The 23,594-nt window shown below is 41.5% G+C and overlaps 2 protein-coding genes across 5 annotated transcripts; one reads left to right on the forward strand and one right to left on the reverse strand.

Moving 5' to 3' along the window:
* Nucleotides 1-71: 71 nt before the first annotated feature.
* znf142 (zinc finger protein 142) lies at nucleotides 72-17,139 on the reverse strand. 4 transcript variants are annotated; one of them, XM_049594662.1, is made up of 9 exons: nucleotides 17,001-17,139; nucleotides 16,848-16,874; nucleotides 13,878-14,369; nucleotides 13,465-13,692; nucleotides 10,464-11,288; nucleotides 10,136-10,313; nucleotides 6,571-9,514; nucleotides 3,064-3,169; nucleotides 72-2,390 (listed from the first exon to the last, which is right to left on the reverse strand). In XM_049594662.1, exons 2-9 carry the CDS (start codon nucleotides 16,867-16,869, stop codon nucleotides 1,867-1,869), a joined length of 5,319 nt encoding a protein of 1,772 aa, XP_049450619.1. In that variant the 5' UTR covers nucleotides 16,870-16,874; nucleotides 17,001-17,139; the 3' UTR covers nucleotides 72-1,866. The 4 variants fall into 4 exon arrangements, with proteins under 4 accessions (XP_049450619.1, XP_049450620.1, XP_049450622.1 ...); XM_049594663.1 differs by lacking the exon at nucleotides 16,848-16,874; XM_049594665.1 differs by lacking the exons at nucleotides 16,848-16,874; nucleotides 17,001-17,139 and having other exon boundaries at nucleotides 13,465-13,639; nucleotides 13,878-14,057.
* A 168-nt stretch (nucleotides 17,140-17,307) lies between these two features.
* LOC125899965 (mitochondrial chaperone BCS1) lies at nucleotides 17,308-22,115 on the forward strand. The gene is made up of 7 exons (XM_049594671.1): nucleotides 17,308-18,001; nucleotides 18,194-18,333; nucleotides 18,448-18,642; nucleotides 19,209-19,272; nucleotides 19,395-19,567; nucleotides 19,744-19,861; nucleotides 21,714-22,115. Exons 1-7 carry the CDS (start codon nucleotides 17,682-17,684, stop codon nucleotides 21,961-21,963), a joined length of 1,260 nt encoding a protein of 419 aa, XP_049450628.1. The 5' UTR covers nucleotides 17,308-17,681; the 3' UTR covers nucleotides 21,964-22,115.
* The last annotated feature ends 1,479 nt before the right edge of the window (nucleotides 22,116-23,594 follow it).

A 23,594-nucleotide genomic window follows, 5' to 3' on the forward strand; every position in this document is an offset into this window, starting at 1 on the left:
TTTACTGAATGGTGCAACATTCAGTCATTCACAAACATTTTTGACTCATTCATTGTGCAAGTTCCTTTATTCACTTTATATACTATACATATACTATAGTATATATATAAATGCATACTCTTCATCACAAGCAAATATCAAAGGACTTGAACTAAAAGAAAACATGGTTTATTTCTTTCACAAAGCACACCTTCCTTTCAGTCCACATTCTCTTATTCAACTATGTGTACTGATATGTTCCACTAGCATTTTACAGTACATTAAAATCCAGTGTTGGAAGAAGTATTCAGATCAGTGTGCAAATAGCACACTGTGAAAATACTCCACTTCAAGTTAAAGTCATGCATTCAAAACCATACTTAAGTATGTACAAGTGTGTAAGTATTATCAGCACTAAGTATTACAATCAAAAGTTATAAGTTTTGATTGTGCAGTAAAATGTTCCTGTTTATTATATCTGATGCTTTTGATGCTGCTTTAATATATACAGTATGCTGCATTTTACTGCTGTAGATGTTTGAGGTTGTGCTCATTTTAACTCCTTTATATTCAGTGTGGTAGCTTAATCTACAGCAAGGCATCACATTCTATAAGACCGTCATATGTTTGTAGTGTGGCCATCCTGTGAGAACTACAGATCTCTAAATGTCAACTAGTTTTCAGCTTTGTGACGATGCATTTTCCAGCTGATCCAAGAGGGTTTTATATACTTTATTCAGCATAAGAAGTGGGAGAATTTTCTCAACTCATAAAGGAACACTTCATCGTTCAGTTTATCACAAACATTCAAAATCAATCTTAAGATACGTGGTTTTCATTGGGAAAGAATGGTATGAAAAACTGTAATCTGAAAAGTGACTCAAGACAAATGCAGTGGAGTAAAAAGTACAGTGAATAACTTGTTTAGTGGCATACGAGTATATAGTTGAACAAAATGGAAATTCTTAAGTTAAGTACATGTAACTTGAATTTATACTTTAAGAGAAACCTAACTATTTTTCAACATGGACTACATTTTCCCATGTTTTTGTGTCTCAGTGATAATGGCAACAACATTTTTTAAAAATTGGTGCAGTACTGGTGCCATGGTACCACTGTCAATATACATCTTCTAAAATTGCTTGTTTTTGCCACTGACAGGCTCCGATTATTATTCCAAGTACTTACAACATTATGGAAAGAACCCTTCTATGATAGACCTTTTTGTTAAAGAGTCAGCTCCTGCTTTTTAACCATGAACAGCCCCAAAGTCACTGTCACCAATCCCACCAGACTCCATTTAAATATGCAGTAATTTTAGTGTGTTTAGAGCCGGCATATTGTCACATCTAACTGGGCAAATTAAGCATTTATTTGAACCAAACCATAGTTGGTGATTGTTGGAACAATGCAGTGAAGACAAGCCAAGACGGCTCATTTTGGTTGTATGCGTTTTATGATGAAAAAATGACAATAGAGATTTCGGGGCTGTTCTTGGTTAAACAACAATGATCTTACTTTTTCATGAAAAGCTCAACCTCTGTAGGAATGTTGTCAGACACTTACTATAAGAATCTGAGCCTGTCAGTGGCAAAAACAAGCACTTTTAGTGGACGTAAACTGAGGGTAGTTTTGTCCCGAGAGGTTGCATTACAGTCCATTATGCGCCTGCTGTCTGCAGTGTTCTCACTCAATACAGGACCAATTTGTTGTTTCCATTAGTCGCTTACACACAAAAACATGGGAAAATAGGATCCAGGTTGAAAAATAGTTTTCTTTACAGTGCAAAACTCGGGCAAAATGACACCACATTCCACCAATGCTAAAATCAGGTGGTCAATTATGATGACATCTACAACTGACCACTGCATCTATTATGCCCTCTCTTCAGCTTTTTGTCTCACAGTCTTCCTCTCTTTGTATAACCTCCTCAACCTGTACCTCATCGCCCGCCCCTCCCTCTTTGTCCACTTCTGTTGCTCTCTCATCCAGTGTCCCCTGCAAGGCCTCCTTCAGGGTCAGGCTTACCGCTTCAGAGTCCCTCACCACCCCCTGCTCCACAGACATCTCTGGATGGTGCCTCTGCAAATGCTTGACCACCTGGAACTTCTGTTTGGCTCTGTAGGAGCAGTGGCGACAGCAGAAAGGCTGCTGCTTGGTGTGTGAGAGGTAGTGATGTCTGAGACCCGCCGGCCACCGGAAAGCCTTGTGGCACAAGCCGCACGTGTATGGCCGATCGTCACTATGTTGGCGCTGGTGAGTCTTCAGTATAAAACTAGTCTTGAAGGCTTTGCCGCATTTCTCACAGACATAAGGGCGCAGGTCACAGTGCTGCGTGTCCCGGTGGGCACGGAGAGCATCTGCTCTGTTAGTGCGGTAGTCACACTCATCACAGGCATATGGCTTGTCCCCTGCAGAGGACAAATAAATGTTTTTTTTTCCTGGCAGTATAAAATTCTCAACATTAAATCTGTAAACTACATTTACAAATGCAAATTCAGATAGGTGCCTGAAAAAAAAGTTTTGCTGAGCTTTAACAGTGATTTACAGAAATAACCTGCCACATTCATTCATTCATTCATTCATTCATCTTCTAACCACTTCATCCTCTTGAGGGTCGCGGGGGGGCTGGAGCCTATCCCAGCTACATTGGGCGAGAGGCGGGGTACACCCTGGACAGGTCGCCAGACTATCGCAGGGCTGACACATAGAGACAGACAACCATTCACGCTCACATTCACACCTACGGACAATTTAGAGTTATCAATTAACCTAGTCCCCAATCTGCATGTCTTTGGACTGTGGGAGGAAGCCGGAGTGCCCGGAGAGAACCCACGCTGACACGGGGAGAACATGCAAACTCTGCACAGAAGGGCTCCCACACCCGGGATCAAACCAGCAACCCTCTTGCTGTGAGGCGAGAGTGCTAACCACCACACCACCGTGCCGCCTAACCTGCCACACATTTCTAAAAAACAGAGAGGCACTGCTGACAATAAACATGACTGAGGCAAAACTCATTGTTCCCTAATATTAAAAAGGGACCAAGTATCATTATCATCACGCTTAATGTCTTTCCAATACCTGTGTGCTTGGTCATGTGATACTTCAGCTGAGTCGCCCACTTGCATTTGTAGCCGCACTCTGGACAAAGATACTTCTTCTCTGCTTGGTGAACCCTCATGTGAAGCTGTAGTGGAAAAATAAGAGAACACGTAGCATTTTCATTGTGCTTTATCTTTTGGAAACACATTCAATGCCATATTACAGTATAGGGATTACACACAGTATATTACCTATACATTTTATTATGAAACACTAAACTAAGGCTCAATCCCATTCCTTTTGTTTTTTTTTTTTTACTCCTACCCCTTGTGTTCGAGTGCCCCTGTGCTTCTTGGAACAGAGTTACAAGGAGTAGTGGTTGAAATCTTTCCCTATGAAATGGGACAAACCTTCAAGAGCTTCATGACCAACATGTCATCATCGTAATTAAGACACAGCATGCAGCAGCAATCATGGTATTACCACAACAACATCTGCCATTTATCTGATGGAGTTCGCGATTTGTTCGCAGCATAGGTTACATGCTATTGATCACTTAGACAAGTCATCAAATAAGAGAGAAAACACCTTCGTTAGCAGGCCAGTAGTGATGCTCTGTTGGCTAATGTTAGCAACCTGTGCTCCTAACCTGCCAGTCTGTATCAATGGATGGGCCTGCATTTGTATAGTGCCTTTCTAGTCATTAGACCACTCAAAGTGCTTTTTATACTACGAGTCACATTCACCCATTCACACACACATTCATGCAATGGTGGCTGAGGCTACCATACAAGGTGCCACCTGCTAAGTTATTGATGGAAGCATCATCGGGAGCAATTTGGGGTTCAGTGTCTTGCTCAAGGATACTTCAACATACAGACTCGAACCACTGATCTTCCAATTGGTAGACGACCCGCTCCACTTCTGAGCCACAGCCGCCCAACATATCCAACATGAGAGGAGCAGTGCAGAAGTGCAGTAACTTAGCTGCTGGACTTCAGTTAAATTTTGGTGGTCATCTGCAGTGGTATCCACCTTATTTTCAAACACGGAAGTAAATAGTGATCAACTTCCGTTTTTTTGTGCGTGACTTCCGGTCAGCCGCTTTCCCTCATGCTTTCCCTTACCGGAGCTAACGGTGCAAGCTATTTTTTTTTTTTTTTTTCAATTTTCAGTTGTTTATGTTAGTCAATCAGTTAGTTATTAGTCTGTGTATTCTGTACAGATAACTGTGCCCGCGTTTCCGTTATAACGGAAATTTATTCCCTCTAAACGCGAATAAATCGCATGTCAATCATAAACTACGAACCAAAAAAGCACAATCTATTCCGAGTGAGACAAACTGCTTGATCCCCGTCTCCAGTGTACCAGCAGAGAACCTGCAGAACCAAATCCGACGTGCGATTTATTCGCGTTTAGGGGGAATAAATTTCTGTTATAACGGAAACGTGGGCACAGTTATCTATACAAAATACACAGACTAACTAACTAACTAACTAACTGATTGACTAACATAAACAACTGAAAATTGAAAAAAAAAAAAAAAAAGCTTGCACCGTTAGCTCCGGTAAGGGAAAGCATGAGGGAAAGCGGCTGACCAGAACTCACGCACAAAAAAACGTTGATCACTATTTACTTCCGTGTTTGAAAATAAGGTGGATAACAAAGTGATAATACTTTGCCATAATACTTAAGTGTTTTTTGGGAGTATCTTAACTTTACTTGAGTTTTTATACTTCTGTCAACGTTCATTTTTACTCCACTACATTTCCTAAACAAAACGAATACTTTTACTTCAATACATTTCTATGCATTGGAAGAAATGTGTTCTACTCCAGTATTACTCCAGTATCTACGTATGTCGTCATCCTAAGCATTTTTGTTACTTTCTTACTACAAAATTAAATCAGAAGGTTTGGCGAATCAGTGGTCTTAGCAGGCAAGTTTGATCATAAGTTAATCACATATGGGCCAGTGCAAACAAGTGCTCAAAAAGCTATGGTCAAGTTTAGACTTCTAATCGAGCCCAGGCTGCATGTCAAATTAGATGCAGTATGCTAGTTACTACATTCCACTTGACAATGAGACCTACTTCATGATGGAAGCAGAAAATGGCATCCCGCAGCAGAGAGGGCAAGTAATGATTCAAAGAGATAAAGATTTGTGACAGGTACAGTGAGCACACCTTTGAGTGTAATGTACTTTCCATTTTTAAGCTGGTGTATATGTTAAATTGAAATAAATTTTATAATCTGACCAATAGCTTTTTTATTAATAGCGTTTACTTGTTCTTTTACTTTCAATACTCAATAACATTCAATATAACAAAAAATACTTTTAATACTTATGTGCAGTTCATAGCAGATACTTTAGACTTTTACTCAAGTATATTCTAACAGGTGACTTTAACCTCTATTAAAGTCATTTTCCAGTAAGATGGTACTTCATCCACCACTGATCATATGCCATCAAAGGGGGGACAAGTAAAATGGAAATATGTCAAAAATGTGGGATTGTTGTGCTGTAACGTTAGCTAGCAAGCTAGTTTGCTATTGAGCATACTACTAACGTTCTTCATGTTACGCTTGTAATAAAGAAAAGGACCATAATATATTGATACAACATTAAACTGAGATAATAATACAATAATTATTGTATTTTTTAAATGTTTATTAATGGAGAACATAAACAGTATTTGTGGGTTACTTTTGTTGCTTGCCAATGATTTCTCATAACACTTGGTTTGGAGTGTGCCTCTAAAGAACTTCAGTTTTGATGGCTGTGTAGCCCTAACACTTCACCCTACCTTTCTGTCCCTTCAAAAATCAGTACCTCCTACGCCTAAACCTGAGCTTATTCGCTTTTTTGTCTTAAGTTAGTTGAGAGTACCAACACCACCCTAATGTCTGTCCAATACGGCATGTGGCTTGTTAATTTAGCTTAGCGTAAAGGCTGGAAACAGCTAGCCTGGTTCTGTCTGCATTTAAAATCAATACTTAGTGTAAAAACCTCATATTGTGGTTTTAACAAATATACCAGACTATTTCTTGGCTGGGTACAGTGACTTTGAGTCCCTGGGCCATAACTCCACATGATCTGCAAATTGCTGTTTTCACACTTCAGTTTGATTAAATTTTTTGGTTTGGCTAAACTAACAAGACTTAACCTGTTAATTAGTGAGCTTTAGAGGTGCTGGCACATGAACATTTTTACTGCTGGACAGAGCCAGGTGAGCTATTTCCTCATTTCATGTATTTATGCTAAGCTAAGCTAACCATCTCCTGGTTGTGGCTCCATATTTGACAGACAGATAGGAGAGTGATATTCATCTCGTCATCTAACTCTTAGCAAGAAAGTGATTAAGCAGATTTCCCAAAATGTTGAACTACTGCTCTTAAAAAAACTGACAATATATTAGCCAACATCTTCTTTTTTTAACACAAGTATAAAAATAAAACCATTTCTGTTAAGTATCCATTGGAAAGAAATCAAACACTAAATTACATCTTACAAATAATTAACTCATGCTGTAAACTTGGAACTTACCTTCAACCTAGATGGATCAGTGCAGGTGTAACTGCACTGCTCACAGCTGTAAGGCTTCTCTCCAGTGTGTATACGAATGTGCCACGTGATCTTCTGCTTGTTCCTGGTTGAATACTCGCAGTCTGTGCATTTGTAAAGTCGCTTGCCTCCATGTGAACGAAGGTGTTGCTCTAACACCAACTGATGCCGACAAGCAAACTGACAAGAACTGCACTTGAGAGGCTTTTCCTCCTGAGATTCCTCCTCATGTTCATTCAGAAGGTGCTGAGCTAACAGCTGCCTTGTTTTGGTAGCAAAGGGGCACAGCTGACAGTGATGTGCCAGGTGGGTTCTTTGATGAATCTCAAGGCTCTCCTTCGTCTTAAAAGACTCCTGGCAAGTGTTGCACTTTACCTGAGGGTGCTTGCTCTCTTGGTGGCTCTTCAGAGTGGCCTCGCTGCCACATGTGTAGTCACACTGCTTACATGAGAAACAGACCTGGAGCTGGTGCACACGTTTACAGTGGTTTCTCAGTGCAACCTCTGAACTAAACTGAGCATCACAATGCGTGCAAGCATGGTGTAATTCCCCCACGTGGCATCTGAGATTATGGCGTCTCACATCGTCAAGCGTGTAGCCACTAAAGTCACAGAGTGAGCAGAAGTGCGTGGGCTGTTTGTCGTGGATGCGCATCTTGTGCTGACGCAATTTTGTCACAGCCCCAAAAGTCTTGTCACACATGTCGCAGCTGTGACGACCGATTCCTGTGTGAAGAGACTCATGCTCTTCCAGGCGATAACGCCTTGTGGTGCTAAAAGGACAATATCGACATTGGTGAGGTCGTGCACCTTTGTGTTTGAGTGCAATATGTTGAGCCATGCATCGTTGTTGTTTGCAGGTGAAACTACAGTGCTGGCAATGCAAACGTTTGGCAACACCAACCTTTTTGTTATGGGCACACAGAATGTGACGGGTCAAAGTAGTCTTTGATTTAGTTACATATGAACACATGGTGCATTGGACTTCATCTGGCTTCAAGCAGCCTCTCTTTTCATGACTGTCTAATGCTCTTTTCTGATTGCACTTAAATGCACAGCTTGGACAAGAAAAGATTTGATGTTTCTCAGAAACATTCCCAGTTCTTTCTTTGTACTCTTCCACCAAGTCCTCTTTTTCTTTGATCGACTCATTGCCACACTTGTTCCCCTCTTCTGAAATGATCTGAGTCTCTCTTTTCCTTAAGATTTTTCTGCAGGTTGAGAGGTGCCGTTCAACTGTTGCAAGCCTGACTGATGAAAAACTGCACAGCTTGCATTTGAATTTCCCATCTTTATTGGCGTAAAGGGACTTCTGCAGAGGAACATTTCTTTGTTTGTTACTAGAAAGTAATTGCTTTTTTGCAAGTTGAACTTTCAAAAGTTTTTTTGCTTGAATTTTGCTTTGCTTCTGTCCTGAGTTACTGGATGTAAAAGCATTATCAACAATACCTTTACAGATTTTTAAATGAGATGTACATACTCCCTCTTCTTGCTGAAGTCCCTTATCTGTGGAAATCCTATTTTGGGAAGATGGAAGCTCTGTCTGACTGGAATTTGTTTCATCATCCTGATCCACAGCAGAATTGTCCTCTGCTGCCAAACACGTATTGGCAGTGCCTACAAATGTCCTTGTTTTTCGTGGAAGTGCTGGGCACTTTTTTGACAGGTGGCTATCAAGGCCCCGCTGCTGTTTGAACTGTGCACCACAGGCTTGGCACTGGTGTCCCTTTATCCTACCACTGCACAAAGCCTGGCAGTGGTACTTCAAAGCAGTCTCCTTACTAGATACATAAGAGCACTTATCGCAGCGATAAACCTCTTTAGCTGGGACCACAAGCATCTGCACCCGTCCCTCCAAAACCATGGCTTCTGCTTGGTCTTTGTCGTGCTTTTTCATAGCTTTAAGACGGATCTCAGATTCAAATGGCTGATTGTGCTCAGAAGGAAAAGTGGAACAGATTTTTCCACCACCACTCTCCACCGCAGGTGTTTGACACTCCCCTGGTATGATTGGTTGACTTGTATTATTTAGGGACTCATAGTTGTCATCTATGTCACTTTGTTCACATTCTGCATCAGCCATAGCTACATCATCTTCCTCCAGTGAAGATGTAGAGAAGTCTGCCTTTTCTGGTGATATGTCAGAGCCATTGCAATTAAATTTTGATGAGCTTGGAGTCTGATTTGCACAACTTTCTTCCTGATTTTGTAAAGAGGAGGTCTGATAGTCAGTGGTTGATAGTGTTGTTAAAACAAGAGTACAGTACTCCTCAGGACTGTTCACAGATTGAGGACTATCTGAAATACCTTGATTAACAACCTCTTGCGAAACAACGTCAAAAACATCCACAGAATCCACAGTTTGTGAACCAGCTACAGACCCTTTGCTGGCACTGTGATCTGCTGAGCCAGGAAGATCAGAAAGTTCTCTTTGAGACAGTGGAGGTCCTTCAGAGGTGGATTGTTCAGACTGCTTGTGAGCTGCTAAGGGCTTACTGTAAAAATCCTGCAAGAACTCTGTTGAGTTCCTCTCCTTCTCCTTTGCAGCGTAGTTTTCAAGCCATGCTTTGTCCCCAGGTACATAGCCATGAGTTTTCCTCTTGTGCAGGAAGAGGCTGATGCTACTGAAAGAGGAATAAAAGCAGAGGGCACACCGGAACTCTTTCAGCTTGGTATGTTTACAGTTCTCATGGTTTTGAAGGGCTTGTCTGTAGCAGGTAGTGTATGTACAGTATTTGCACTTATATATGGATGGCTGTTTCTCCTCTCCGGAGTGTTTGGCCAACATGTGATTGCGAAGCTCATATTTGCGCTTGCAGGCATAAGCACAGATCTCACACATAAGTGATTTGGCCTGATGTCGTAATTTGTGGCTATTGAGCTGGTCCATTCGGTGACAGCGGTAGGGGCACTGGTCACACTGATACCTATGACAGAAAACAAGAAATTAAGTCCTAACCACAATAGTGTATGAGGAATACAAAGCAAAGAGACTTTTTCACACTTTCAGGGTCTCCCACACATTCATTTATTAGTGGCAGCCTGTCATGATTAAAACATCTTCCACCACTTTTTGATCTTTTATTTTTATATAACTCACTTGTTCATATTCTATCAAGGCTTAAAACTACACATAATTAAGGGCAGGCTGATTTGAGTGACAGGCTGTCTGCCGATAGTGTCTCAGTCAGATCCACCCCTCGCTCCTCCTCAGCACCAGTATCTCACTCAAATATGGTTCTTCTGGTTCCAACAAACCAAGATAGCAATGGCCAGCAATGGGAGTCCACAAACCTATAGGTGAGGTCACAGTAGCTACGTCCATTATTTTTACAGTCTATGGCTGTGACGCTGCTCCTGCTACTGTACAGACACTTTGAGTTTCAAATTCTAGTGTCAGATGTCTGACGAAGTATTGATTTGGAACTTTGTTTTTTCATTTGCAAATATGGACTATATTGGCTGGCTGAGTGTACCCAGCAGTGCAATAACAATACCAAGATAAAAACATAACCAACGGTTGTATGACAAACTTCTGAAGTACCTACCTGAGGTCTCCAGCATGTTTCCTCATATGGACATTCAGATAGTGTTTCCATTTAGTGACGTATCCACATTCAGCACACATAAAGTTCTTGTTGTCTGAGTGTGTGAGCATATGTTTAGAGAGGTAGGACTCGTCTCGGCACCTGAAGTCACACAGGCTGCACTTGTGGGGCTTCTCACCTATTATAGAGAAAAGGAATAAATCAAGAGATGTCTTGCCAAAAGCTGTAGCTCCTTACAAGAGCTATCAAAACAACAAACTGCAGACACTGTAAAGTGAGAATCAGGTGAGAAAATCATGAGAATATTAAAAATCTATTCCCTCCTTACCACTGTGCATCAGCATGTGTCTCTTCAAGCCCCGTTTATGCGAGGTCACGTAGGTGCACTGAGAGCAGCGATGGATCTTCTCGTTGGCGTGCAAATGTCCGATGTGCTGCTGGAACTCCACAGGGTTAAATGTGACGAAGCAGCAGAAGTCGCAGCAAAGCTTTTCATTTCCTGGGTGACCGTGCCGCTGGTGCTGGAGGAAGACAGTCTTATTGGAACATGAGAAATCACACTGTGAGCAGTGGTAAGCGAGGTGTGTCCGATAATGAGCCTCCATGTCTGTCTCACTTTGGAAAACGGCACCACAAGCGTGATGGCGACACTCTACAGCCTTGAACCCATGCACCTCGGCAGTGTGTCTGACAAGTTCTTTACGCAAAGAACTCTGGAAAGAACAACCCTCTTGGAAGCAGGCCACTGGCTTGCTGTGTGACAGAATATTGTGCGTCTTCATGTGGGCCTTAAGAGATTTGCTCTGGTGAAAGCTTTGACCACAGGTGGGGCAGGGATAGCTGTGACCCTTTACACCGTCCTCTGCCTCACCGGCATGCACGCTGGTAAGGTGGCGACGAATTGCGTTCCGCTCCACGGCAGAATATTCACACAAGTGGCAATGGTGAACCTTTTCACCCGCCTCACGAAGTCTGTGTATACGTAGTTTGCTCTTGCTGGTGAAGTAACGCTTGCAGGTGGGACACTGGAGGCTGGGGTCAGGAAAATGTAAATGGAGGTGCTCCTGCAGGTGGGAGCGCATCTTGAAGCAGCGGCGACACTTGGGGCAAGTGTGGGTGCGATAAGTGTGCTCTGATCCCTCTGCAAGGTACTCTGGTGGACAAGAACAGAAATTAATTTTGAACAAAGTGACAAAGTTTGTGATGAAAGTAAGTTTAATGTCTCAATCTTTCTTGGTGCTATCAAACACTGACTACATTTAAACGCACCATAATATTCCACAATTTTTCCCGATATTACAATATTCCAAATTTGATACGGGCCATGTAAATAGCATATTATGTTTGGGTATTCCAAATGAGGCCTTTTTCCAAATACAGCATTTTGTCATTCAGACATGTGGGATATGCCAGTATTATTCGGGTTTTAGGAGCATTCTTTGAATGTGTATAACAGGCATTCAGAATATGCATCTCAACTGGGTTCTTTACTGCAGTTTGTGACACACGGCCTCATGCCTGTTTTCAGTTAGATCTGTATGTTGTCATGGATACACTATACACAAATCAACTCACCAACAGTTTGTAACTAAGGCTGGTGTAGAGATACATGTCCAAAAGAAAAGCCCACGTTTATGGTTGGAAGAAGAAGCACACCTACTTTTAAACATTATGAAAGACTTGAATATCAACACGTTTTTGGATACATGCAAATATCACTGACCTCTTCAAAGTGGTTAATGTAATGAAAGAGGGTGGCTGTGTTTACATGGTTGAACAATTCCGCCATGAGTGATTAACTTTGAAAAAATATATTTTTTTGACATTTAGAGGCTAAATGGCCCAAATGGTTCAAATTATACCACTTTTCCATATTTTGCCGTGATAACAAGATTTTATCCAAGTATGCACGGCTGCATGTTAACAGGGATATCAGTGGGATACTCATTTTCATTAGCCATGTGAACAGTTTAGTATGAATATTGGGCCTCATTCACAAACAGTGCATATGCACAAATATGTGCTTCAACTGTGCGTATAAACATTTTAGTAGAAATTCAGGAGTCATCAGTATTTTCTTACCTAATTTTTTTTGTACTGTGAAAAAATGTAGAGCTGCCTTAGACCATGCATACACACAAATGGCAATGGCTCGGCTGTTATATTAAAACTGCCTTCATTCCTTTCAATTTCCCTGCGAAAGATCAATTAAGTTTATCTTATTTCACTTAAACCTGCAATAACTGCATTTTTGGGCCACTTGGTGTCAGTGGAAACAAGTTATGAACACAAAATTGACACATTACGACCCTCTTAAATTGGTACAGCAAACTTGTTTGAAAACTGCTGCTTGTTTACACATCCAGCAATTGTGGAACAACATTAGCATTCATCTAATGTTAAATTTGTGTCTGCCACCAGTTATTCTCTTTTAGCTACATTTTTGGTCTCCACCAACTCCTGGTGAAAAATTCTGCCTCTTAAGCTACTAAATGCTACACTATGTTCACCAGCTAGTCACTAACTGTGTCTTTCTGCTGTTAAGTGCTGTACAGGTAGTGTGCAGTGGGTCTTTAGTAGTCTGGGGTCGTTAGTGGCCATTTTGGTAAGGAATTGGAACCAGGACAAGTGAGACAGGATCCGGAATTCGATGGATGCGCCTTTCCGTCAAAATAAAAGCACCAAGCTAATAAAAATACGGTGAAACTTTAATTTAAAGAATGGAATTCACAAGAAAAGCCCCAAGCTATTAAGTTAATTGATTTTCTTACACCCCTTATCACCCCAAATCGATGGTGCGCCAGAATTTAAAGTTTTACTTTGGTGAACACTTTTACTTTGGTGAATTTGATGAATTCCGCATCCGCTCCCTAGACCGGAATCTGAATCCAGACAAAATTCAGAGTGAATAAAAACCAGGCTCTTCCCTTTATGTGAAGAGCCTATTTGTGCATATGCACTGTTTGTGAATGAGGCCCAATATTCATACTAAACTGTTCACATGGCTAATGAAAATGAGTATCCCACTGATATCCCTGTTAACATGCAGCCGTGCATACTTGGATAAAATTTTGTTATCACGGCAAAATATGGAAAAGTGGTATAATTTGAACCATTTGGGCCATTTGGCCTCTAAATGTCAAAAAAATATATTTTTTCAAAGTTAATCACTCATGGCACATGTTCAACCATGTAAACACAGCCACCCTCTTTCACTTTATGTGAAGAGCCTGGTGACGCGAGGCTAGGTCTTTAGAGCTTTATTGCTGAAACAGCCACCCACCTGCTGTTGCTGCTGCTGCAAAAATGTAGCAAACTGCTGTACGTACCTTTGGATGGAGGCAGTACAGCATCCACTGCTGAGGGTTTGTCTCCTTCCACTGCCTTTCTCATCCTTTTAATATTGTGCCTTGGCCTCTCAGGCTGTTCCTCACTCCTCTCTCCAGGTAATGATAATGCATAAGCTGGGCTGGTATTCAGTTTTCTTTTTGGCCTGTTGGACACCTGAGGTTGGTACCTTCCATTAGTGCATACAGTTGTGGCTGCAGCCCCCTGCCCTTCAAACAGACGTGCCAAAATGTTAATGTAAAATCTACTTCTCAGTGCCAGAGCAGTACACCTACGACCCAACAAAATCATACCTGTACTCTTTTTGAAAACTAAGTACAGTTTTAAATGGAAAGACAGACAAGATTTCTGCATTTGTGTAACATAACACTGACTCATTCAAGTGTCTGTTTACCTTGAGCACGAGGTGGCAGATGGTTGTGCTCCGAGAGGTGATCATTCAGATCTTTTTCATTCTGAGTGACAAACTGACACTGAAAGCAGCCGAAGGGCATGTGGGCCTGCAAGTGTCTCTCCATCTCACCCTGTGTGAGGAATGACATTTTACAGGACTGCTGGGTGCAAGGGATAAGAGTGAGACCATGTGAGGACATCAAGTGAGCTTGATATTCCTGACGGTCTGTGCTGCTGAACTGGCAGCCTTGCTCAGTGCAGGGGAATGGGCCTTCAGGGTCATGTCCACCGTGGATGATTTTAAGGTGCCGTTTCAGGATACCTGGCTTGGAAAAAACCTCACTGCATTGAGAACACTTGTAGTTCTCTAGCTGTTTTTTACTGGATGGAGTTGTCAGCCTTTCTGAACAGGGGTGTGAGGTAAAAAAGCCACTGTCTGAGAAACTCTCTCCACATTTCTCACACTGATGAGCTTCCACGGTCTCCATTGTTTCTGAAAGAACAGCACAGCATTCAGTTACAATTTGACAGATTTAAAAACAGCATGACAACTCATGTTTTGCATCAATTTAGTATCACTGGGGTGCAAAAAGGCCAGAGCTGCCTGTACTTTCTCAGGAGACTCAGATCTTTAAACGTCTGCAGAACCATGCTGCAGCGTCTTCTATGCTGTAGTGTGCTGGGGCAGCAGGGTGAAAGCGGCTGATGCTAACAGACTCAATAAGCTCATCAGGAAAGCTGGGAGCTGGGGAAATCTGTTCTGGGAGTGGAACTGGAGTCTTTAGTGGAGGTGTCAGAGAGGAGGATGCTGAGAAAACTACTCTGTATTCTGGACAATGCCTCTCACCCCCTGCATACATCTGTGAGTAGATTTGTACATAAAAACCCTGGGTAGTAAAAACATACACTAGATCCACGAACCCTGCAGGAAACTCGGATTTGATTGTAGACACGTGTGTATGTTCATGAATGCCAATCAATCGTACATTGAATTGACACAAGTACACATACACACGTACACACACACACACACACACACACACACACACACACACACACACACAAAAACAACCCACAACAGCTACAGGAGGCTCCTCCCAGCTTGCATCATCAGAGAGATCTCTCTGTCAGGGGAGACAGCGACATGCCTCCACTGGAGCAGTCAACATGTACGTGTTACATTAAGTGTTAAATTGCTATACATTGTGACAGCCATCACTGATAGTGGTTGGTCAGTAATGTGACTCTTACAGTCTCGCCACTCAAAAAGAAGATACATTTGTGGAGTTCTCTCTCCTGATTGAATTAAGTGGGAACGGGATGCCAGATATTTGAGTCCATTTGAATGGCTCATTCACATTTTTAAGAAACCTAATCTGAAGCTTAACTCTGCTAATTGCCAACTAAATCTGCCTATTGTGAACATAACAGAGCACCTTTCCAGCCACCAGTCCACACTCCATATTTGGTCCAGACTGGAACAGGCAACCCTCTGGTTCCCAACCCAATTTCCTATGGACTGAGCTACTGCCACACACATGCCGTATGTACAGTACATTCCTTATCTACACTACGAGCAGTCAGAAGCAGGTGTAGATTTTGTTAGTACCTACAGTACCATGATCTAAATTCCATTCGCCTTCATTGTACTGGTGAAATTGAAAGACATATCTCAAATATCTCAGATTGAATCTAACTGGCAAGATACTATTGAGTAGAAGTAAGAACATTTTCATTTTCATTTTCATTTCACTTTAATTATTTGTGTGACGTGAGCCTTTAAAAGGGAACAGCACCTATATTAGGAATTTTAATGTTTTTTTCATGGCCTAGAAAAGTGAAATCACTATTTGAGAACATGAGCTAATCTCTCTCAAAAGCAAGAAACCAGAGAAGTAAGTCTCAAACTTGTGATGTCATTGAGTATGACATGCGCGTCCAAAGTCCAGTCCCAGGGCCAATTGTGGCCCGCGGACCGATTTTAAACAGGCCTCAGCTTGTCTATATAACATATGTGGCCTGCATCACATTTTTGGTTACACAGGCAGGTTCATTTTGCATTTTTTTTCCATTCACGTCATGATGAAGGACTATCATACAGTTTGTTGACATGGACCAAGCTGGCAGAACTAATGTGTTTTCATAAAGCGATGGTTAATAAGCTAACAAATAGTTACCTAGCAGCAGACATTTCCCGCTGCGTAGCAGACATGGCCATAAAAAAAAAAGCATGAAGCTGACAGTGTGGGCTGCAGCTTTCATGAGCAGTGGAAGGTTGACTATTTTTTTCATGAAACACGAAACAGTCGTTTTTTACTAAACCATGTGAGAAGCAGCTGGCCCCCAGGTGTTTTCACATGGTCTTATTTGACTCTCATTCAGCACCCCTGAGGTATAAGTCTGGAGCTGCTCCACAGAAAATGACTGGGAGACTGATTTTGTGAACCAAAAACGTACCCATATACTCAGAACATCCCCCTGGTTGCTCTCAGTGTCATCTAGAACAAGTTTGACCATTCACTGTCTATGGAGCAGCTCTAGACTTTGTACCCTATAACATAACACATTTGAGTTTTAGCACTGCAGTTTTTGAGTTTGAGAGAGTTGTTAATTTTTACCAAGATTTTTTTTTAACTGTTTCTGACTACGGGAATAACGTTGAATTGTGAAATTGGGCGTAGTTCCCCTTTCAAATTAATTTGTGGGGGAAAAATTCACATCCCTGACACCCTGTTAAGTCCCGAGATAATAAAAGAACATCCAAATACACTGACAGTGCATTGAATTTATGGTTCATAAAACAATGAAATTCCTATTCATGTTTAAAAACAGACAAATATTTGCAGTAAGGCAACTACACTGTCTACAGTAACTTATAGGTTTAGATCAATTAATTAATTACTAGGCCTACTATCTGCTTCCTTATTTCTTATTAACTAGGCGATGCAGTACAAACGGAATTTTAACCTACCGCCTGGGTTTCCGCGGTCCATTCTATCTGAAAAACGAAACATCAACCATTATAAGTTAAACAGCATCCAGAGAGTAAACTCATCTCTGCTGTGTGTCAGTCAGAAGGGTGTCCTCATTAATACTGAGAGATAGCAGCCGAAGTTTCACTTACTTTTTAAGGCGATATAAACTTGTACCAATACACTAACGACGTCGCTGGTAACGCTAGCTGAGCTAACGTTAGCTTCTTGTGATTTTGGTCGTTAACGGTTCAAGTCGCAGTTCCTGCTCGCAATCAATTTCGCCGTTGCAGTCCACACAGGCTACAGAAGAATGCACGAATTATGTTATCCACCAACATATTTATGTAAGGTACATGTCATTATAGTCCCCGAGCAAAATAGTGTGAAGATAACGCAAACGGGACGGGGGAACGAATGTTTGAGGGCTGGCGAACAGTCGGAACGATATTTGCCAAACACAGGAAGTGTAGTAGAGGTCGCTAACATATTCATACAATGCAGCATGAGGATTTTAGCTGAACATGAACACGGTGTGCACTGGAAATGATAGCCACCAAGATAGCGGTATGAGATGGAGACAAAGAAGGCAAGTCAGCGGAATTATTTAACACGACAAGATGTATCATTAGAAACTAGCTCCAACTGTTAGAGATTTCAAGCAGCTTGGCACCAGGTCCTCCAGCTACTGATAGATATACTCAACACAGTCTGGACTGTCACACAGATCAGATGAGTTTCTACTTTGTCTGTAGGTCTGTGCTCCTGCAAAGTGTAATTACAAATATATAGTCTGATTCCACTGGGTTTGTGCAGAATCAGATAGCAGCAACATGCCCCTGTCAGACTTTCTGGATGGCCTGAAGGACAACCCATACTTTGGGGCTGGGTTTGGACTGGTTGGGGTTGGGACAGCGTTGGCGGTGGCCAGGAAAGGTGCCCAGGTGGGAATGGTCTTCTTCCGCAGGCACTACATGATCACTCTAGAGGTCCCCAGCAGGGATAAGAGCTACCACTGGCTGCTGAGCTGGATTACCAAGCATGCCAGGCACACTCAGCACCTGAGCGTGGAGACCTCCTACCTTGCACATGAGAGTGGGCGGGTTCACACGCAGTTTGACTTCCACCCAAGTCCCGGGAACCACATCATCTGGTCAGAAGAGTTCTCTAAATATACTTGCATGGTACCAATATAATGACACTGACAACCCATTTTTCAAAAGCTGCACACCAGCTTGTATGGCATAAAAACACAGAGATAATACATACATTTATTAATCTGACAAATACCATTCTCTCTGTCAACAGTACATCCTCTGACACTGTTATCTATTGTGGTTTGCAGGTATGGGAGAAAGTGGATCAGGGTGGAGAGGACCAGAGAGAAGCAGATGGTGGATCTGCACACTGGAACCCCATGGGAGTCTGTTACCTTCACTGCTTTAGGCAGAGACAGACAAATTTTCTTTAATATCTTACAAGAAGGTAAAGGTTTACGCAGGTCTTTAGTGTATACCATATGAGAACTGCAATACACTTGTGTATCTTTACCTTTATCATTAGAGGTATTTTAGTGTAGTTGTCAATCATGTTTTGCAGCAAGAGAACTGGCCCTGAAGCAGGAAGAGGGACGAACAGTAATGTACACAGCCATGGGTGCTGAGTGGAGGCCCTTTGGATTTCCCAGGCGACGCAGACCCCTCAGCTCGGTGGTCCTGGATGCGGGTGTGACTGAAAGGATCGTCGATGATGTGAAAGAGTTCATTGGAAATCCCAAGTGGTACACAGACAGAGGTAGAACGCCCAGGTGTTAGCCAAGGACTCAAACTTATTCATTCACTCATGCATATGGAAGACATGTTTTATGTTTTTATTACTTGGTTATATAATTAATGTTTTTGTATCATGACAGTCATTGTCGTGACATGTTATGCCTGCCAGCAGTGTCCATTAAGTCTTTCTTGTTGGCGCATTCGCTGACACTTTGGCAGCGAATGTGCCAACATGGCATCAGCTCAGCAGAATTTTCAAAACAGTTCCTGCTTTCAATCAAGGAAACTATAAAGAATTTTTTAGATTGTAAATATTTTTTATTTTATTGTTCCCTTGCTTATATGCAGTTATCATACTTAAAAATAAAATAAACAAAAGCATGAATATTTAACACAGAAAATAAAAATCTTAAATCAGATTTTCATGAATGGTATGGTAGTATGCTTGGAAAATGGTAATTATGTATCATGTATGATTTGTAGTTAAAATTTAAAAAGTGTAAAACAATGGGAATGTTCCTAATAGCATTTTTTACTGTGTTAGAATGTACAGTTATTCTGTATGATGATACTTTTTTTTCTACCCAGGCATCCCCTACAGACGAGGATATCTGCTGTATGGCCCCCCGGGGTGTGGGAAAAGCAGCTTTATGTGAGTGTGCTTTGGAATTCTTACCCTTCCTGTTTTTAGAGTTGGTGTGATTGAAAGAAAGGGTGGGTGTCCAGTACTTGGGTGATATTTCACCAACATCTTTGTGCCTCATTATACTCCAGCACGGCACTGGCAGGCGAGCTGGGCTACAGCATCTGTCTGATGAGTCTGAGTGACAGAAGTCTTTCAGATGACCGTCTGAACCACCTTCTAAGTGTAGCACCACAGCAAAGCATCATACTGCTGGAAGATGTAGATGCAGCCTTTGTCAGCCGTGAGCTGCTCCCCACAGAGAGTAAGTAGCAGGGAAGGACCAGGGGTTTTGGATTTTGTTGTCAGAAACAAATGGAAACATGAAGAAGAAGCTGTCTTTTAAAATTGAGCTGTTACCTAGAAGTGACTACTGTGAGTGCTCAGACACTGTCTTTGTGTTTCATTGACTTTTGAATGCCTTTTGTCTTTGCCTCTCAGACCCTCTGGCTTACCAGGGAATGGGAAGACTGACCTTTAGTGGCCTGCTTAATTCTCTGGATGGAGTGGCTTCATCTGAGGCCAGAATAGTTTTCATGACCACCAACTTCATTGACAGGTACTGTTGGAAGAGAATTTGTAAACACAGTACTTACGACATTTATTGTTGTCCAAGCAAAAAAAAAAAAAAAAAAAAAAAAACCTTAAACATAGAAAACACCTTAAACTTAAATAAAAACTGTAGCAAAAAATAAAATCATATACCAGAGAAAATAAATTAAGTTTTTGTTTTTAAAGGAACAATGTGTGATTTTCTGCCACAAGGGGTCTCAATTTAAACATAACAAAAGATGGAGCAATGCCAACATTGCTGTCAGTCTCTCCCGATTTGGATGCCTTCAGTTTTCATCATTCAGGAGATTTTTTCTAGCGGGAGCCAAATTCTCTGCAGAGGTCACCTCCTCTCCAAAACAGAGGGACCATGTGATTAAAGCCAGTAAAACACTAAATAAAGCAGTTCCTCGTGCTGTGTTTCCCAAAGCTGTTTGGCTCATTGTGGAGGGGCTGCCAGCCCAGCTCCTGCTAATGTGTGCTCACATTTTTTTTCTCTGATAGCCTACGATCCAGATGTTCGGAGGGTTTTTCCAGAGAGCCAAATTATGTGTAAAGGTCTCCTCTTCTCCTAAACAAACAGATCTGATGATTTAAACCAGTAAAAACACTGAATAAAGCAGTCTCATATTAAAAAATGGTGTTTCTACAACACTACTCTGCACAACAGGGGCTGGAGCCAAGATGCCACCAATGTTTGCTCAGCTTGTTTCTCTGATAACTTCAGAGCCAGACTTCTGATGACTAAATCCCTCATCCGGTTAAATCATATAATTGAAAACGGCCGAGATCTAAAAAGTGAATCATAAAAACATGGCTTAAAACTTGTTCATGACAGCTTCTGGCAGACAACCACCGTTCTTTATCTGTAATCCATTCATTTTCATTCATCTGAAACGTTCTCTTCGTGGGCCTAGTGTATTGGAGAACTACGGTGGCTGGTGCGAAAACATGAAAATGTTAATGGTCCCATCCAGAGTCAGTGTTTGATTTGTCCGTTCTGGGCTACTGTAAAAACAACATGGTGGACTCGGTAGTAGAGGACCTGCTCCTTATGTAGATGTAAAGGGCTCATTTAAAGGTATCAAAAACACAATGATTCTTAGTTTTAAGTGATTATAAACGAATTAAAATATGTTCATAAATATTGTATTCTGTTTCTGCCAATATATCCCCCTAAATCCTACACACCGGACCTTTAATTAAATAATTTTGTGTAATGTGAAAGATACCTCTGAACCTGCAGAAAGCTATCAACAGACTCTGCAGTTCCCCTCAGCTCTACAGAGTGTTTTGGTCTATTTTTGGACCTTGTTTTATTTGTTTGTTTTAGCCCACAGACACTGCTCTGACTGGAGACAGAGACAGATAAAGTTAGTGACCAGCTGGAGAACACAGTGGAGCATTTAGCAGTTAAAGACAGATATTTTTTTTCAGGAACTGATCAAGGCCATAATAGAGCCAAAATAGAAACTAAATATTGGACTTACGTGAAGGCTAATGTTGCTATGTGCCTGTTTGATGTACAAACAAGCAACAGTTAGCTAACACATTTGTCATAACCGCTTTATAAGGTGATAATATGTCAGTGTTGTGTACTGAGCTTGCCATGCTGCCTAGTAGTGGCTGAAATATCAGGTAATGCATCTTTCAGATATTAAAACTAATATTGTATGTATTAACTAATTAAAACTATAATAATTACCCAGTTACATTAATACCTTTTAAAATGGACATTACAACCTATATCATTGCGACCTAAAAGTGTTGTTTCACATTTCACTGGTGAGTTTTACATACTTGTAGGAGTATTTTCAGTGACATTAATTTTCAGTTTTGCTTGTGATCTCTACACACAGGTTAGATGCAGCACTGATCCGACCTGGCCGTGTTGATCTGAAGCAGTACATTGGGCATTGCACACACCAACAGCTTATTCAGATGTTCCGGCGGTTCTACCCAGACGAGCCTCCCCCTGAAGGAGAGCGGTTTGCAGAGCAAGCGTTGGCCGTCCACTCTGAGATCAGTGCTGCCCAGGTGCAAGGACACTTTCTGCTGCACAAAAATGACCCTGCAGGATCTATAGACAATGTTGCCCAAATGAAATAATGTCAGGACTGCAGGGTTACTAGAGACTGATTACTGAATAAAGAGAAACATGAGAAACACTGTTTTTACATTTCCAGTTGAAGTTATGGTATTGATAAGACAGATGTGCATTGATGTCATAGACTGTATGTGCAGTGTATGATTGATACCAAATAAATACATTTCTGTTAATTGCATTACTTCATGTAAAACACACATACTCTCCATCTTGGACTATCATGCAGTGGCATGGAACAAGAGACTGAAGCCCAAGCTGTTTGAATGGAGCTGCTCAATGGGCAGCATGAAAGTTTGTTTAGAGAACTTCATTGATCCTGAAAAAAAACAAACAGATTTTGATGTAAATCTCATCTGCAATCACCAGACCATGGCTATTGTCCACATGCCAGGTTTAAAGGGACAGTGTGTAATCCACATGTAAACAAACAGCATCACCCAACACAGGATAAAGTCCTGCTACAAGACCTAAATTTATTGTTAGGCCTTGGATGTGCAGGCTGATGTGTGACAACAGCTAAATGAGAGTGTTAATGTTTTCTGATGCTGTGAATGGTTGGTGTGAACACAAAACAACAGCTTATTTTTCATTACTTTAATTATATAGTCAAATACAACTGCAACATACTGTCTATCATCAAAACTGAACTTAATTGAATATATATACACAGTGGGTTGGCTGAGCATAAAACAAAGTTTTCAGTAAACAAGGAACAGGCTGAATGAAAGCAATCGCAGACAGGCAGCGATTAGTTATTCAAAAGGGTCCTCAGGTTACAGAGAGGTCTTGGTGTCTTTTTAGGTGTCATTGCAAATTATTCATGAGACTGCTGCACTAACAGCAATGGCAGTGTTTTTTAGATCAGGGTTGGTTCAGGGCCTGTTTCAACTGCTTTCATCTTTCACACTTGTTCAACTGCTTGCAGGGCTTTTAAAACAAATGGCATTTCAACTGTGTTCACCTTATTCTTTGTAAGACATTTCAACTGCTTTCATCTTTATTACTTTAACTGCCAGTTCAACTGCTTTAGAAAAGCAAGACATGTAGCCTTCTCTAGCAGAACAGGCCAAAGGTCAACAATCTTCCCTCACCCAAAACCCCAAAGTGGTAACTTACGAGATCCATGGACAGGAGAGACAGACTTAAAAGTCCCCCAACACGGAGGCCAACCTACGGGGGTTCGAATCGTAGGTCATGAGAACCAACAACACAACCACATCCAATCTGACTAATCTGACTACTGATGATACAATCAAGTTCCAGGAGGCTCAGTAAGTAAACTTCTTAATTTCTCAGTGTGGCAGAAATAAGGACCCAGCCAGCGTTGACTGGAGGGGGCAAAAGGACATTCCAGAGCCAAGGATGACAGGTGAGGTGATGGACTGGGTAAAAGATCCAAGCCACCACGTGGTGCGCTAGTAACTTGCATAGGTGGAACAGGGTAGTAAGATGGTATAGTTCTCCACTGTGTGCAGAGTAACAAGGCCGAGGAGAAACCGGGAAGGAGATACCATCAACCAAAAGACACGCTGATTGACTCATGAGAACTCTATACAATCAACAATGTGTGTCTGAAAATTGCTGTAACCACATTGCAAGGCAAGTTCATTTGTTTAAATGTCCTTAAAGTCAA

This window comes from Epinephelus fuscoguttatus, linkage group LG13 (genome assembly GCF_011397635.1).
Source record: "Epinephelus fuscoguttatus linkage group LG13, E.fuscoguttatus.final_Chr_v1".
In the NCBI taxonomy this organism is placed as follows: domain Eukaryota; kingdom Metazoa; phylum Chordata; class Actinopteri; order Perciformes; family Serranidae; genus Epinephelus; species Epinephelus fuscoguttatus.